The 16550-nt window shown below is 38.2% G+C and overlaps 1 protein-coding gene across 9 annotated transcripts in view; it reads right to left on the reverse strand.

Annotated features, from left to right (window-relative positions):
* Positions 1–15232, reverse strand: part of shisa7b (shisa family member 7) — a 26968-nt gene extending 11736 nt beyond the window's left edge. The window contains exons 1-5 of one of the 9 annotated variants that reach the window (XM_087295435.1): positions 15165–15232; positions 14545–14811; positions 7171–10281; positions 6835–6992; positions 2384–2440 (exon numbers count right to left, since the gene is read on the reverse strand). In XM_087295435.1, the coding sequence (XP_087151561.1) occupies positions 2384–2440; positions 6835–6992; positions 7171–7850 (895 nt within the window). In that variant the 5' untranslated portion in view covers positions 7851–10281; positions 14545–14811; positions 15165–15232. Of the gene's footprint in view, positions 1–2383; positions 2441–6834; positions 6993–7170; positions 10282–13332 lie in introns of all 9 variants that reach the window. The other 8 variants (XM_087295434.1, XM_087295437.1, XM_087295439.1 and 5 more) reach the window with 8 other exon arrangements.
* Positions 15233–16550: the final 1318 nt, after the last annotated feature.

Below are 16550 nucleotides of genomic sequence, written 5' to 3' on the forward strand. Positions count from 1 at the left end.
GCGCTGCATGCTTTATAAACAGCTGTGCTGAGCTTGCATCCAATTCCTTACAAACACCACTTGAATCTAAAATGATTAATACAATTAGAAAAGGTTTAAGCGAATTACATGTGTAGTCATAATAAGCTGTTTACATTAATCTTGTGCCATAAAAGTCTCATAAGCGTTCAAATGTATTGTTAATAACTATCCTCGAGTGCCATCTGCTGTGAAAACTAAGCTCAGAATTGATTTAAGAGAGAATAGCGATGCATATTGAAAATCTCAGAAATAATACAGATTTGTTTATTTCACAACAGTTCTAATACAAAAATGTGTTGAAAATTTCTCTTTTGGTTTCACAATTATCTAACCCTCACCCATCAGAAGTCTGGTACCCAACCTGACCCAAAAGATTCTGAAAACTCTGAAAAGGTTTCTATGGAGGCAGATCAGTCTCAGAAATAATTCATTTACAAAATAAAACTCTTACATTCACCGCACAATTCACATTTCAAAATCCAATTTGTACATTTGTAAACAATTAATGAATTAAAAATTAAAAATCATAAATATTTTGGGCAAATGAATTGTATTTGTGTGTTTTTAAATCGTGTTTTCAACTTACAAATTTGTTTAATGTAAATGTAAATTATGTTGTGGAGGTGTGAATTTTATTTTATAAATGGCTTATTTTTGAGACTGATCTGACTCCATAGGTTTCAGGTTGGGTTTGGGCGAATGCTTAATGAATGCTTTTTGTTCAGGTTTGGGTGTATTACCTATATGAACTATATGTAAATTACTGGTTTCAGGTTCAGGCAGTAAATTTGACAGTACCAGTTGGGTCAGGTCTGGTCAAACAGTTTCATTTTAGTAACTAAGCCATTATTTGGAGTAGTATTTAGAGAAAATTATTTAACGTTTAACTATTACATTTTTAACTGAAGATAGAGAGATAGCTAGAAATAACTACAGTATGATAGATAGATAGATAGATAGATAGATAGATAGATAGATAGATAGATAGATAGATAGATAGATAGATAGATAGATAGATAGATAGATAGATAGATAGATAGATAGATAGATAGAGAGGGATAGACAGATAAATAGATTGATCGATCAATTTACAGACAGACAGACAGACAGACAGACAGACAGACAGACAGACAGATAGACACAGATAGATAGATAGACAGACAGATAGATAGATAGATACTTGATTGATCAATCTAATGGATGGATGGATGGATGGATGGATGGATGGATGGATGGATGGATGGATGGATGGATAGATAGATAGATAGATAGATGGAGGGACAGACAGATAGATAAATAGATTGATCGATCAATTGACAAACAGACAGACAGACAGACAGACAGACAGACAGACAGATAGATAGATGGACAGACAGATAAATAGATTGATCGATCAATTGACAGACAGACAGACAGACAGACAGACAGACAGAGAGACAGACAGACAGACAGACAGACAGACAGACAGACAGACAGATAGATAGATAGATAGATAGATAGATAGATAGATAGATAGATAGATAGATAGATAGATAGATAGATAGATAGATAGATAGATAGATAGATAGATAGATAGATAGATAGATAGATAGATAGATAGATAGAGGGACAGACAGATAAATAGATTGATCGATCAATTGACAGACAGACAGACAGACAGACATAGATAGATAGATAGATAGATAGATAGATAGATGGATAGATAGATAGATAGATAGACAGATAGACAGGCAGACAGACAGACAGACAGACAGACAGACAGACAGACAGACAGACAGACAGACAGACAGATAGATAGATAGATAGATAGATAGATAGATAGATAGATAGATAGATAGATAGATAGATAGATAGATAGATAGATAGATAGATAGATAGACAGATAGATAGACAGACAGATAGACAGATAGACAGACAGGCAGAAAGTTTTCCATATTCCCACTGTGAGAACCTGGACACAAAATATGCAACTACCAGCATCAGGATTTGATTTTCTGTCAATCCACTGGCGACATATCATATTCATATATCACAGACACATATATGAATATAATATAATACATAGCCATGAAGAAAAGAGACAGGTTTTCTTCATGATTTTGGCATTGTGCTACTACGCATGCCAACACAGTGACTGAAGCTTTGGTGACTGGTGCAAACAGCGCTGGGTGCAGGACAAACAACAGGAAAATAGCTTAGGGTAGCAACAGAGTGGGAGGGCACGAGCAAACACACTCGAACCGACGAGACCAAGCCAAAGCAAAGGCAGTGACAAATACACACAGACAAATCTGAAGCTTTCTTACTGACGCTCTCACACAAGCCACACATTGGCAAGGTCTGCCTAAGCTCCTTGGCTTACCGATAGTAGCAGTGTGTTTAGGACTGGACCCAGTCTGGCCAAAACTGTGTTTCCCAGCTGCAAGAGAGCAGAGTGAACACTGACCCACTCCCACTTCATAAAATATATGCGAGGCCTCTTTACATGTTTAATGTCTTAACTTAGGAACAAGATTTTCAGCAGCCTGCCACCGCATTGCTGAGAGTTTGATATCCACACTGCAAGTGGAATAAATATGATGTGACAAATCAATTTAATAAACTGGTCTATGCTGCAAGCGATTATCTTGGTAATTTAGTTTTGGCATGATGTACCACATCGCTTGCTTGCAGTGTAGTTCTAGTTTTCAGAAATGGTGAAAATTTGATATGCCAATATTCTCACATCTGATTGGTGCAACAGAAATAAATACTTTCATCACTGATTGGACAGAATACCTGCAGCACATTTATATTGCATATGTTTTATGCAGCCAGACATTGAAAATTTGAGAGTTAAAACAGACATTTCAAAAACAAAGATAGACGAACACAGATATAAAACAGCATTTTGTAAAATCAGGGTTACCACGATAAACACTAAAGGGGTGCTTTCCAGTGTTGCCAGATTGGGCGTTTTTAATTTGGGTAAAAAATGGCATTGGCGGGTTGACAAAATTTGGGTGGTTTTGAAACATACTTTCATACCTGTCAACATTGGGATGTGAAAATAAGGGAAATGCCCACCATAATAAGGGATTCCCCCAACTCCCCCCCTCCCCCGTAAAAAAACTGAAATTACTAAATATGTTCATTTAAGGCTGTTTCATTGTAAATAAGCTGTTAAATGGTCAGTAATATGTTTTAAAATTATTATTAAAAAAAGATAAATAAATATATATACGTTAGCAGCAAATACATTAGCAAACAGTTCAGCTTATTAAAATTAATAGCAATTATAATGAGACAGAATCAAGCTATTAATCTCATTAGCTGTTTCTCTACTGTATAACTTACACATTCTGATTAAAGAGCAACGAATGAATCTGAATGATTTTTTTTTATTACATTAAATAAGAGGTGTCACTTAAAAAATGCACACATCTAACGTTGTAATGAAAGCATTCGACTGCTTTCCTAACTTTTTATGCACATTTAAGATGAAATTAGTTGTGTTTGGAAAAAAAAAAAACACCAAGATCGACATCTTTATATGTTATTATTATTAATTGTGTGTGTATGTCTGTTTAAACGCACACAAAAGCCAGACTTTCTCTCCGCTTCAAATCGCGTGTACAGAATCCGTTTGGGAAACAGCATCTGTTTATCACCATGGAGCACGTCAGCTGACAGTCATGGACCATTAAGTTATATGACTGTTTATAGGATTGTATAGGATGGGCGACGGCACCTGTAATCAAAAGGAAATGGACTCGCGCCGTTTTAAATATTTATTCATAAGTGTTTTCATTCCTAAACAAAGTGAATGCACAGAAGACTCACGTTTTAGAGCAAGGGGTGACCTCTGGTGGTTTGGCGGTATGGGTTGCGCATAGGGAGGCTCGGCTGTTCAGAGAAAGACTGAAAATACGGGGGAAATTTGGGAAAATACCTTTACGGGAAGATAGCAGGATAGAACTGTAAAATACGGGAGAATCCTGGGAAAAACGGGAGGGTTGACAGGTATGTATTTTATATGCAACTTATTTAACAAAACATAACTGCGTGCTCCTACTTTATTCAGTTAGTAGTGCATAGCGCAAACAATGTGGGCGCACTCACAGGAGGAGGTGAAGGAAAGTTGTATCGAAATCTGACTCCCCTTCACGTGCATCACCAGCAGTTAAACTCACAGCGGTTTATCACAACAATTTTATCAACTTTTTTTTTACACAATTACCAGAAAGAAACATAGAAGCTATGTCTGATTGACAAGCAGTGACTACTTATGTTTAAAAGAGTTTAAAATGCCAAATGGGACGGATTTATTCCCCTTTACAAAAGTAAAACATACTCTAATAGGTAGTGTAATCTACACAACATTAAGTGCAGTGTGTGGGTGAGAGGGGGGCAGTGTTTCAATGTGATTCAGTTATGTTGTGGTTTTCTGACTGCATGTGTTGGTTACTATATAATTAAAAATGATGATAAAATTAAAGCAACTACACTGTAAAAAAAAGCCATGATTTTACGGTTTATTAACAGAGGTTGAATTATAGAAATTTACCAAAAATTTAAATTGAAGTAAATTTCTGTAATTGAATGTTCATTATTTTAAAGTAAATTTATGTAATTTAACGGCTATTATTTTACGGTTTATTACCGGCACACCAGCTGCTGGAAAAAAAACGTAAAATTAGGGATTTTTTTTTTACAGTGTAGATTCATTTTGATGTAAATCGTAGTTTTAATTTTGAAGTTAATTAAATGAAATTAAATATTAATGTAATATTTTGGGTGTTTTTTGAGAATTTAGGCATGTTTTGGGCAGCTTTTGGGCTGGAAAAGTCCGCTATATCTGGCAACCCTAATGCATTCCCATAATTTACTTCTTTTTTTTTTTTCAAAGTCAGACTGACACTGTTCCCTTTTGTCACTTTAAGTATTTTTTTAAATCATTAAGTATTTGGTTACATCCAGATGTGATTAAAGGGGACCTATTATGCCCCTTTTACAACATCTAAAATAAATGTCTGATGTCCCTAGAGTGTGTATGTAAAGTTTCAGCTCAAAATACCAAACAAATTATGTTTTTTAATCCTTGAAACTGCTCCTTTTAGGCTTTGATCCAAATTGTGCTGTTTTTGTAACTGTCGCTTTAAATTAAAATGAGACTGTGATCTTTTCAAAAGAGGGCGGAGCTACAAAGGCCTTTGTGCTATCATAGCAGCAGATTCAAAACAGGATGTTAACTCCTGAAAACTCTAATGCTGCGTTCACACCATAAGCATTTTGCTCCAGTTGGAATATCTGAACTTCAGCAGACATTCGCGCCGCGTTAACCAATCAGGAGCTTGCTCTTGTAGGGGCGTGATTATCACGTAGTGCCTGTCGTTGATGTACCGAGGGGAAATCCTTTCGTCGACACTGGACAACAGTTCATCAAACTGGGCTCGGCTCAGTCAGAAGCACTGCTGAAAGCCTCCATCATCCAGGTACAGTTTCTGGAGGAGTTGATGAACTCACAGGGCTGGGTGCACCTCTGAAAGGATTTAGAGGCGCAGAACGAATCTACACTGTTTTTCAACATTCCTAAAGCACATAAAGCACAGCGACCATCTAAGATCCATGTTAGCCATTTAGCAACGAAGCTAGAGTCACCAGGCAGACAGAAGCCCTACCCATGACAAGAATCTGTGTCTATTGTGAAGTGAATTTGATGGGTAAAAAAAAATAAATTTAAAGGGCGAATGAAGCAAGTAAACTCAAAATTTTCGTGTGATTTATTTGCGCGTGCTGCGTCTAGTGTGTGCGCAGCATAATAGCAGACAGCTGCTTCTCACTCCAGGCTGTTCATGCTAATAAGGGAGAGATTGTCACTAATGGCGGAAGCTTTCCTCCTCTGATGACGTACAAAGATGACTACCACAAATACGTTTTTGCATTCCAATTTACTTAAATGTCAAAAGAAAAACTCCACTATACTGTTATCACGGCTTTCAGAAAAAGGACACTGACAGCGGCAGCCAGATGAGACGATGTCAAATTTGTTAACTTTATAGTCCTATCCATAGATGCTGCATTAGAATCACCTCGCATAAGCTTTAACTAGTTTTCGTAATCTGATACAAAGATTATTAAATACAACTATAGCTTTATAAATGTAGCAATCAAAATATAAAAATGTAAGATTTTAAACACATCATGACTGTCTTGTGAAAGGGCCCATTCAGCAGGGATGCATTAAATTAACCACAGAGACAGTTGAAAACTATAAAAATAAAAACAATTATGTTTTAAATAAATGTAGTGGTCAACTAATGACGTCTAATTGGAATAATATTTTAACAGCAGTGTTCTGGAAAACGAAAACCAAAAATGGACCATTGTTTAACTGGTCAAGACCAACTGAAAATATGACTACCATAACCACAATTTTACCAGGCATTTTATGTACTGGCCTCCTAAAAATAAAGTCTATAAATTGCCCCTGAGCTGTATACTTGGAATACCCCTGTCCTAGAAGTTAGTCGTTAATGTTTTAGCCTTGATGAAAGCACCTCTTTCTTAATTTGCTGCCCTAGTTCCATGTGGTTACATAGCAGCTTCTGCCTCTGAAGCAGAAGTAATCTGACTCATTTCTGACACATCGTCTGTTCTACATTACCACATACACTCAGGCTTGTCAATCTGTCGACTAAAATCAGGCCTTCAGACTTATTTTCTATGCTCTTGATTCTACAGTTCAAACACTGCATTCTCTATGTCCTCTCATTTAATTATTCCCTTACTTTTCGTGCCATTGTATAACTTTTAAGTGCATGTGAGACTCACTCCGGTTGTCTTTGCTCTGGAGGACAGGAGCGTAGAAGTTTTTCGCCTGGCGCCCTAGGGTGCCCTCGCTGGAGGTGGCGGTTGTGAGGACCGTGCTGTTGTTTCTCTCTCCTTGCTGGACCGGACTGGACTGGTGACGCAGAATGTCCACCAGAGCTCTGAAGAACAACACAGAGAGATAGACGAACGATAGAAAAAGGAAGGATGAGTGTATGAAGGAATCAAAAGGCCAAAGCTGAAAGAGTCTGACATCAAGATCACTACGGATCTCTTCAGATGGCATTCACTGATGCAGACTCAGATGTGTACAGCATTGTCCCCTTCCCTGTCACTCACCTAGGCATGTTGATGTCTCTGTTCCTCGGCCGTCGAGACAGTTTATGGAAGGCCACTTTAACCCCAATGGCTACGGCCATGGTGAAAGAGATGACTCCCCCAATGACGTAAGCGGTGTTGTTGCTCTGTTGTTGCAGCGGGTCAAAATCTGGGTCGTGCCGGACCGGGGGCTGGGTGATGGGTCCCGCCGTGACGGCCCAGTCAGGTGAGCGGTAATTAGTGCAGGAGTCTTGGTCTAGACGTTGCCGTTGGTGCTCGCAGCAGAAGCGATAGTGGCAGGTGCCGCAGCAGTAGACGTAGGTGCCCTTGGTGCAGTTAAAAGTATTGTCAAACTGTCCCATCACGTCATAGTAGCCCTGACACACATCCACGTCCACCAGTCGCTGAGGAGGAGGTGCCACCTGTGCGGCTCCCAGCGGGGGCTTCAGGGCATAGTCTGTCACATTGAGGGGAAGCATAATTTGCGGCAGGGGCCTTGGAGGGATCTCGGCTGCCTCTGGCTCTGCCGCCATTGCGGCGGCCTGTTTGCCCTGCACATCAGGCGGAGGGGCCTTACGGCCACGTCCTCGCAACAGAAGCAGCACCGGCCCCCCATTCACTGAGGAGCGTTCAGAGGTAAGAGTCACTGCGGAGACCAAAGGGCCAAACAGGAAGAAAAGCAAGATGGCAGCTGGTGGCATCTTGATTGGGGGCGGGTTATTCTTTTATCAAAGATGAAAAAAAGTGAAGCCTTCTTGCAAAAGACTTCTGAGGACTACAAAAAACTGGCACCTATCAAAAGTTGCAAGTCAGTATGGCAATATATAAGACATGTAGACAAGTTAATCTCTCTTTCACATGTGCATACACTAGTATGCAAATAATTTCATATGCAAAAAGCACATCCAAGTGCGCAAGTTCAGGTTAAAGAAAAAAAGCATGAGACTCTTGGTTAGGATGTAAACATATTTCTGAGGAAACTATTAACAGGAATGAGGTAAATCTATGTACAAGTTTAATGCTTAATGGGTGAAAGGTGGAATGTCTGACGAGTTTGATTTGGCACAGATTAAATATGAGGAAATTCTTACTCTTAATTCAACTTTTTATGCATATGAAAATGACTCGAATGCCAAACACAAAACAAAAATGTTTGACTCTTCTGTTGCAAGTACTTAAGTCTTGTAAACAAAATGTATATTTGAACAATGTAAACGTCTTAAAGTGACAGGGGTACAGCAGCTTCTCAAAAGCTGGCTTTGTTTACTAAACTGAGCTATGGAACTAACAATTCATTCAATACTCAATCTGAGTTCACCTTACGGGCAACATGTAAACATTTCTGCTCGAGTGTAAACTGTTTTACTAAATATCCTCTATTCTGGTTGGCACTTCAGTTGTTGACTCACTAAACAACCATAAATATATAGAGACAGTTACTACAACCACCATGTGATTTGTAAACAATTGTCATTGTCAGTTCCAAGAACTGATTTCGTTTTGTAAACAAATCTCAGTTGAACAGAGCTTTAGGCTTATATTGTCAATGAGAATGTCTTGCGAGACTACCTTTCAAGGTCATTGAGGTTCTGTTGTGCAGTCCAAATAATCAGGCTAACAGTGTCAGTTCTCTGGAGAAAAAAGAAAGTGAGTTACGTCGACTTTCAGAGGGATGCCACTGAGATTTAAGATGAAGGTAGGATGGAACAATGAAAGAGTGTTTAACTTTTTAGAGTTTAGAGGTGGGGAAGAGCTGATATTTTCTCTAAAGGTGGCACCACGGAACAAAGGCTCATTACGAAGGCTTTGAAAGAGTGTAGGTCGGTTAGGGCACTCGCGAAGTGTTACAAGCAGCAGGTAAATATATTAGTTCCTGGTTTGATGACACAAGTCAGGCCAGAAAGGAAGAAGTGTTAAGGGATAGGAAGAGAGGAAACGGAAAGTTGGACCAAGTCTAGGTAAAGGTCAGGGGCCTATGTGTGTTGGACCCTCTTGCGTGAGTGTCTCTGCTCTGGATTTAGCTCAACCCAACAGAATAAAACAAACGGGGGCTTGGGCCCAGTTCTGACAGGACAGCATGGTTGAGCCCACTGAACAGGCATGAACAAGTCGGGATTCATCCGTCAATGTGGAATACGTGGAAACGTACCAATAGACCTATCCTAAGTATGAAAAAGCGTCTTTTCAAGTAGTGGGACAACTTTAAATGTCGTCCCACTGTCAACACAGTAAACGCGTCAATGGCTCGCTGGTGAATATGGCAAATTACGAAACGTCAAGCCCCTGGACCACCATCAAATACACAGACCTCTAAAAATATTCCTGAATATACCCATGCACTTGCTTTTTTAGAATGACCAATGCATGCAGCGATGGCAGGGATCTTGACGTTAGTATGGCTATGAGACGTATGGCTTCGGTATCAGGGACTCCTGAAAGTTCTGCTCAGGGTCCGTAGAGCAGGATGACTTCTGATGGAGAGGAAGAGTTCAACGGACTTTAGTGAGTGAAATGGACGACTAATCAACAGAATTAGCAGCAGCTCACTTTGGAAAGTTTAATGAGGCTTGTGCCAGCCATCCATAAGCCTGTCCATCCATCGATCAATCGATCAGGAGTCGAACTCTCTCAGACTAATGCATTCGTAACGGCCACTCTTACATAAAGCATGTTTAACCAATAATGCACTGTTCTCCCTATTCTGGGAAGCAAAAGCGGTTTGTTGTTTTTGACTGTAACTTAGAGATGGAAACACAAACTTTCGACCATGGGGGATTTGACATGCTATTGTATTATAATGGACAGTGAAAACAGGGTTAAAAAAAAATTTAACTGTTATGTAAATTGAGGTTAATGGCTTAACAAATTACTGGTGAAATAATTTCTTGCTTCTGGTTGGCACAGTTAGTGTTTGGCACTGGTTTTGGTAGCAAAGAGTCAAAGAGAAAATCTTCAGTCTGTGCAAATCAACATCCTTTCAAAAAGCCCCTGGCTCGCAAAAAACATTGACAGTTCATCTGCTTTAGAAAAGAAGACGACTTGTTTTCCTGGCTGGGACTCCAAGCGGTTTTTATCCAGGCTGATGGCTCTTCGTCTTGGCTTCTGGTTTCCTTTGCTAGTCTTGGGTTTTCACTGAAAGACAGAAAGAAGTTGTGAGTCGATCAAATCCCTGATCTGCCATGACCTTATTTATATATTTGAAGGAGAAAGGGTTCGATTGCCAGTCTAACAAATTGATGGTATACATATAAAGTTAAACCTCTTTCACAATGTCTGAACAAATACCCTGATAAGAAATGTGTCAACACTTTGTTTTTGCTCTCAAAACTATTTTTACTGGTTCAAAACACCAACCTAGAACATTAAAATTTACCAAAAATTAAGTATATATATATATTTACACCTCCCCTACTCACCTACCCACCCACACATACATAGTGCATGCATTCCCTGATGATTAATTATCATAACTGTTTTTTAATTTGTTCAGATTGAAAAAAATCTGGTTCATTCCACCAAATACACTGCATAAGATGCTTTTCTTACATATATTTGTTGTCTTGTTTCTAGTCCAAATATTTAAAAATTCTTAAATCAAGAAAAATTTTCTAGACTAGCAAGACAAATAGTCTTGTTTTAAGAAATAATATGCCAAAATGAAGTGAGTTTTTCTTTAAAACAAGCAAAATAATCTGCCAATGGGGGTAAAAAAAATTATCTTATGTCAAAAGGAAAAACAAGATTATTTTTCTTACCACATTGGCAGATTATTTTGCTTGTTTTAAGGAAAAACTCACTAAATATGTTTTTTTTTCTGAAAACAAGACAATATGTTTTGCTTGCCAAGAAAATTCTTCTTGATGTAAGAATTTTTTGATATTTGAAGTGGAAACAAGACAAAAAAAAAATCTATGTAAGAAAAGCATTTTATGCAGTGTACAGAAACCTAAACTAAATAAAAAAACATGAAACAGAGAGCTGTATTGTAGTTTTATGATCTATTATGTTATTTCAAAAAAATAGCGAAAACATGTCATCTTACTTAAAAATATAACAATAAAACTAGAGATCATTTCAACCTGGTCATGTCATTGACCCTTGAACATGTCCTGCTTGTTATCAAACTATGTCATAACTGTAACAAGAGGCAATACAATCATAACTTAATGTAAACAGCTATCATAACATTATTTATCAATATGTGGCTCTTTTTGGATTCTCGGAAGCTGTAGAAATTAAAAATATAAACAGGAAATACATTAGGACCATTGTTTTGTGTACATCTCTCAAAATGGTCTATATAATATATACATCCACACACACTATAGGCCTGCTTTAGTTTGCCAGCGCATTTCACGCATTAACATTAGTTTATTCATGCTTAAAATACAATTCTTCCTTGTAGAATTTCACAATTGCTTTCCCGATAATTGTATTGTTTGCAAAAATATATATTCTATGATCTTCTCTCCTTTGTGTCTATCAAGTTCTAAATGAAATGAGCAGATATACTGAGCGTGATCACTGATTCATCTAACAAATTCCATTTAATATTTAGGTTGAACTCCACATAAATCAGGTTTGAAAGACCGAAGAAGAAACTAATAAAAAAACTAATAAAAGTAGAAGGCTTTTTATTATTTAAATGGACAAATTCTGATTGAGGAAATGAGCTGGCCAGTTTGTTATTTACCAATAGGTAGGTTCACACGGAATCTGCACGTGCAGATTTTTGGCCCATCATTTATTTACTTGTGTAAATGTGTGTAAATATATATTTATTCAGTTTTAAAATTGATTTCAGTAATATTATAGACTAATATGAAAATATCTATATGATTTATTTACAAAATAGTTTGTAAAGTCATATTTCTTTTTAAGAATGTCTTTTCTTTAAGAATGTCTTTTTATATGAGAGACTTGCTTTGTTTACCAAATAAGTGGAGCTAGATGGATTTGCATTGTAAGCATTAAATAAAATGTATTATTATTTAGTTATTATTTTTATAGTTATATTATATAATTATTATTATAATATTTTTATAGTATATTATAGGTTTTTTATTTAATATATTAAGCTTTATTTATGATACTCCCAAAATAATTCTGCATAAATCCGCAGATTTTTTACAAAATTCTCCGCTGAAATAGCAAAAATATGTCCACAGATTCTGTCTGCCCTACCCATAGCGAACAGTTTTTAATTTGAAACAAGTTTTAACAGATTCACAATTTTTTGTTGTTTGTTTTTTATGATGGATGATAATAAATTAGCATTTAAAAAGTATTTTTTATACTTCTAAAATTTAAATCTCATTACATTTTAAAGAAACCGAATAACTTACAGTTCAAATGCACATTTCTAAATAAACAAATTTTTATAAACAAAACAAAAAAATAGTATGATTAAGCACTTTGACACAAATGTAGGAAGTATTTTTGTTGCATCAAAAAGTGTGGTAATGACAACCATCTGACAAGCTAGTCCAGCACAAATTAGTGCTTATAATGTCACTAAAATGTAGTATTTGAACCTCGAATATCTGCAAAAAGGTCCACCAACTGGCTATGGTTCTGTATACACATAAAATTAAATGATATATCATAACACCAATATGAAAATCGGCTTGCCTGTACTGACACTGACTAATAATCTTAAACAACCAGGCTATTTAACTATTTAAAACTCTTAACAATACAAAAAATTAGATTGCCTTTATAGATTTGTTTCCTCAAAACAAAATCATAATCCTGCTCCTCCACGATCAACAAGGTGCAAAGCATATGCACACCATATTCCATGCATATAGTAGCGCGACCTCAGCTTTCTCACACACTGAGTCACGCGTTACGCCACTGAATAACATGCACATGTTAGCATAGCTGATGCAACACAGTGCATCTTAAAAGCCTCAATGACAACACTTGGCATAAATAAGCAGTATAAACGCTTGTGGGAACATACTGAAAGCTTAATACGTTCAAAGAGATGCAGCTTTGGACGAAGCGAGAGAGGAAGCGGGGGGTGACAGAGCCACAGATGTGCGCGGAGTGGGGGGTTGGCAGGGCAGAGAGAGACCCTATTGAGAGGAGAAGAGAAGGCAGGAAGGATGCAGGGATGGGGGAGGAAGGGTCTCTGGGACGAAGGGCTCTTCTGAGAGGGGGAGAAGAGCTGCTACGCACCTTTAAACGGCCTCTCATGAGTGCATCTCGTGCCCTTTGCTTTGCGCGCTCACCAAGTCGCCGATGGCAACGCCTTGCGTGGCTAATGATGTGAAGCGGAGAGACAGGCACACATAGCAACTCGGTCTCACGCTACACCTTCCTTCCCTCTTGATTTTTCTCCATCTATTTGTCAGTGCGTGGGTCGAAAGTGTTCTCTCAGAATAGCTCTGCTGCAGTGAAGGAGAGAGGGATGTGACATGCAGATAGAGATGGGCAGATGGATCACCGCGCTCGGTTTGCTCGTTTCATCCTCCCTTTGCGGTAAATATTCTACACGGGCTGCTACTTCTTCGTAATGCACATCTCCACTCATCCGCCTCTTCCTCTCGGTTCCCCACCCCCTTCATCCTCCTCCTCCTCCTCCTCCTCATCATCATCAGCAGCCCTGTTTCTCTGACTCAGGAGGATGGCAGGCATCCGTCCCATCACAAACAGGTGCAGATGACAGATGTCAGGCCAACATGCAGCCCGTTACCACGTTTTAACAAGAGAATTGGAGAATGAAGGGCAGAAAGAGGACAGCAGGCCTTGGGAGACCAAAGCTGCCTTTAGGATTTTAAAGTGTTGGTCAGCAACAAGTCGTGGCACAAAAGAGCTTTGTGGTGTTATTTACAGATGAACAAAAGAAATGTAAACAAAATAAAAACGGAAGAATTTGACAAATTTTGACACACATGAATGCTGATGTTGACAATGCGCCATGGTTAGAAGTGACACAAGCCGTTGACAAACAAATACGCGCGTTTTTCTGTCACTTCACACCGACTTTTATTCGATTTAATTCTGAGGTGATTAGATTTTCAAGTCCAGGGAACTAAACTCAAGCTTTTTGCGCGTTTATACCTTCATTCAGACGTTATTTAGTTGACGCGCGCGCGCAGACTATACACACAGCAGCATCATGGCAGATCTTATGAAGGAAATTAACATTCCAGTGGCGGACGACACACGCTGTGCGACACCAATCTCTATGACATGTATCCATCCTCAAATCCGCATTCGTTACGAACATAGCGCATTTACCACATAACAAACGACTTCATTAACAGAAATGTAGCAAAAACCGCAAAGCACAGGTTGTAATGTGCGCGCGACCGATGTGTATGCGATCCTCGCGCACGCTGCAGCAGTAGCAGCATCAGATGGGAACAAAATGAAGGCACGTCTTACCTGCGTGTGTTGCAACAGCTGCCCGCTTCCAGTCTGTGGAAAATGACGCGGAAACCGAAAGAAATGTGACACAATAACCGTTCAAAGTTATTGATGCCGCTCTCTTGGCTGACAGCAAACTGAATGAGATGATGCAGCACGCGCAGTGTTCACAGAGATGGGGTCTTGCGCTTCTTTACAGCTCTTCTCGGTTCGTAGAAAAAAAGACGCAGTTTTGTGGCATTGGTGATTCGGAGGCGAATTAAGTCCCCAATCGTCCTGGGTGGTCTAGAAAAAAATGACAGTTTCAAAATATAGTTTTCATTGAGTCACAAGTCATAAAAAGGTGAAAGGATTGAGTGGACGTCTCCAATGATTAGCAAAAATATCGACCATGCGTGATTACACTCCAACGAGAAAAGAAATCGCATAATACTCCATGCATCCAGGTAAAAATAGGCTATTTGGCATATAAAACACTATTGACTATGCACAGTCTAATCCGTTAGCTTGCCAAATTCGTATACAACGGCTGATTAATTAGGCGCACCCGGTAATATCCGTTTCCACACTCTTTAAATGACCGTATTTTTCCCTTTCAACAAATTCAATGGGCTCCACACTCACTAATAGAGATCTACCTCCGCGCCACTGAAACGCGATTGCTCCCACAAAGGTCCGCTTCGCTCAGTTTACATCAATTGATTGGAGCGAGCAGATGCTTGCACGTGGTTTCATTTGCTAAATGCTGGAAATGATCTGCCAATCGTTGGCACGCGTTACTGGCGGAGAACGGCTTTTGTACGCGTGATGGTTTTTAGGGAAAATCAACTGACGCTCGCGCGCACACTGGCACGCGCTCCAGAGATTCTGTAGCGCGCTAGAATCTGTTAAAGACGGGCTGGGATTTAAGTTACTCGTTTTTGAGAAATGAGGAACAGATTGACAGAGGTCAAGTGTAACTCATAAATTCGAGGAACAGAAATGAATACAAAGTGTTGTGCCAGCGGTTGCTGTGGTTACCGCAGTATCACATGACAGTAATGGATCTCGATTGATGTCTTATTTCTACGATGAATCAAATGAAAGCAGTCAAGAACATGACAAGGGCAAACCCCAGTTTAAAATCAATAGGAAAAAGAAGAAAGTGTAGATATTTTGCTTTTTAAAGTAGTATAAAAGTAGATAGGAATCATTCCCCACCAATACTTCTGCAAATTACCTCAGTCATAAAGAAATGTAATTGCCTAAATTAAATTATTAAGTATTTCCCAGCCCAATTTTTCACTGGGTGAGTTTTTGGCTACTTGAATAATAATAAAAAAGAATTGTTTTGCAATTGTTTTAATGCTATTGAGGTGGACAGTGGTAATGTTAGGGTCAGGATTAGTGTTATGTTAAAGAAGTATAGGGCCAGCGTAATTTATTATATATTAAATTTTAATTGCATGTAGTTACATGCAGGTGTTTTTAAACAGAAGTACAGTAGAACTTTTATTTACACAGAAGGCACAAATTACAAGAATAAATATGATAACAGTTGTCAAAGATAAAGAGGGACTCATAAACCCTTTATTTGAACAATTTAACTTAATTTGACAGTAAAAAGAAACACTAAAAAAAAATCAAATGAGAATAACTATATGAATAAAAAAGGGAATACACAAAGTAGTTGGCCAGCAGTTTAATAAACTGTAATAATTGGAGTGGATGGTGTCTTGTCAATACAATTATGCCAGTATAATACATAACAAACCGTATCTTTTATTAGAGTGTGAAAGTATTATCATGCTATTATACAGTAAAATATCAATCTTATTCAGGTAAAAGCATACAAATGACATGTTTTTTTTTACATGATGTACTTCATTACATCACAATTTTGTAACACTTTATTATAGGGAATATTTCTCACTACTTCCCTGTTGCTTATAAACAAGCCTGTTATTGACACTGGGGCTGTTTATTAGTACTAATAAAGTACGTTTTCTGCACAATTATATTCTACATTCCACATCCAATTCAAT

The sequence above is a fragment of the Danio rerio genome, chromosome 19 (assembly GCF_052040795.2).
Source record: "Danio rerio strain M-AB ecotype USA chromosome 19, GRCz13ab, whole genome shotgun sequence".
In the NCBI taxonomy this organism is placed as follows: Eukaryota; Metazoa; Chordata; class Actinopteri; order Cypriniformes; family Danionidae; genus Danio; species Danio rerio.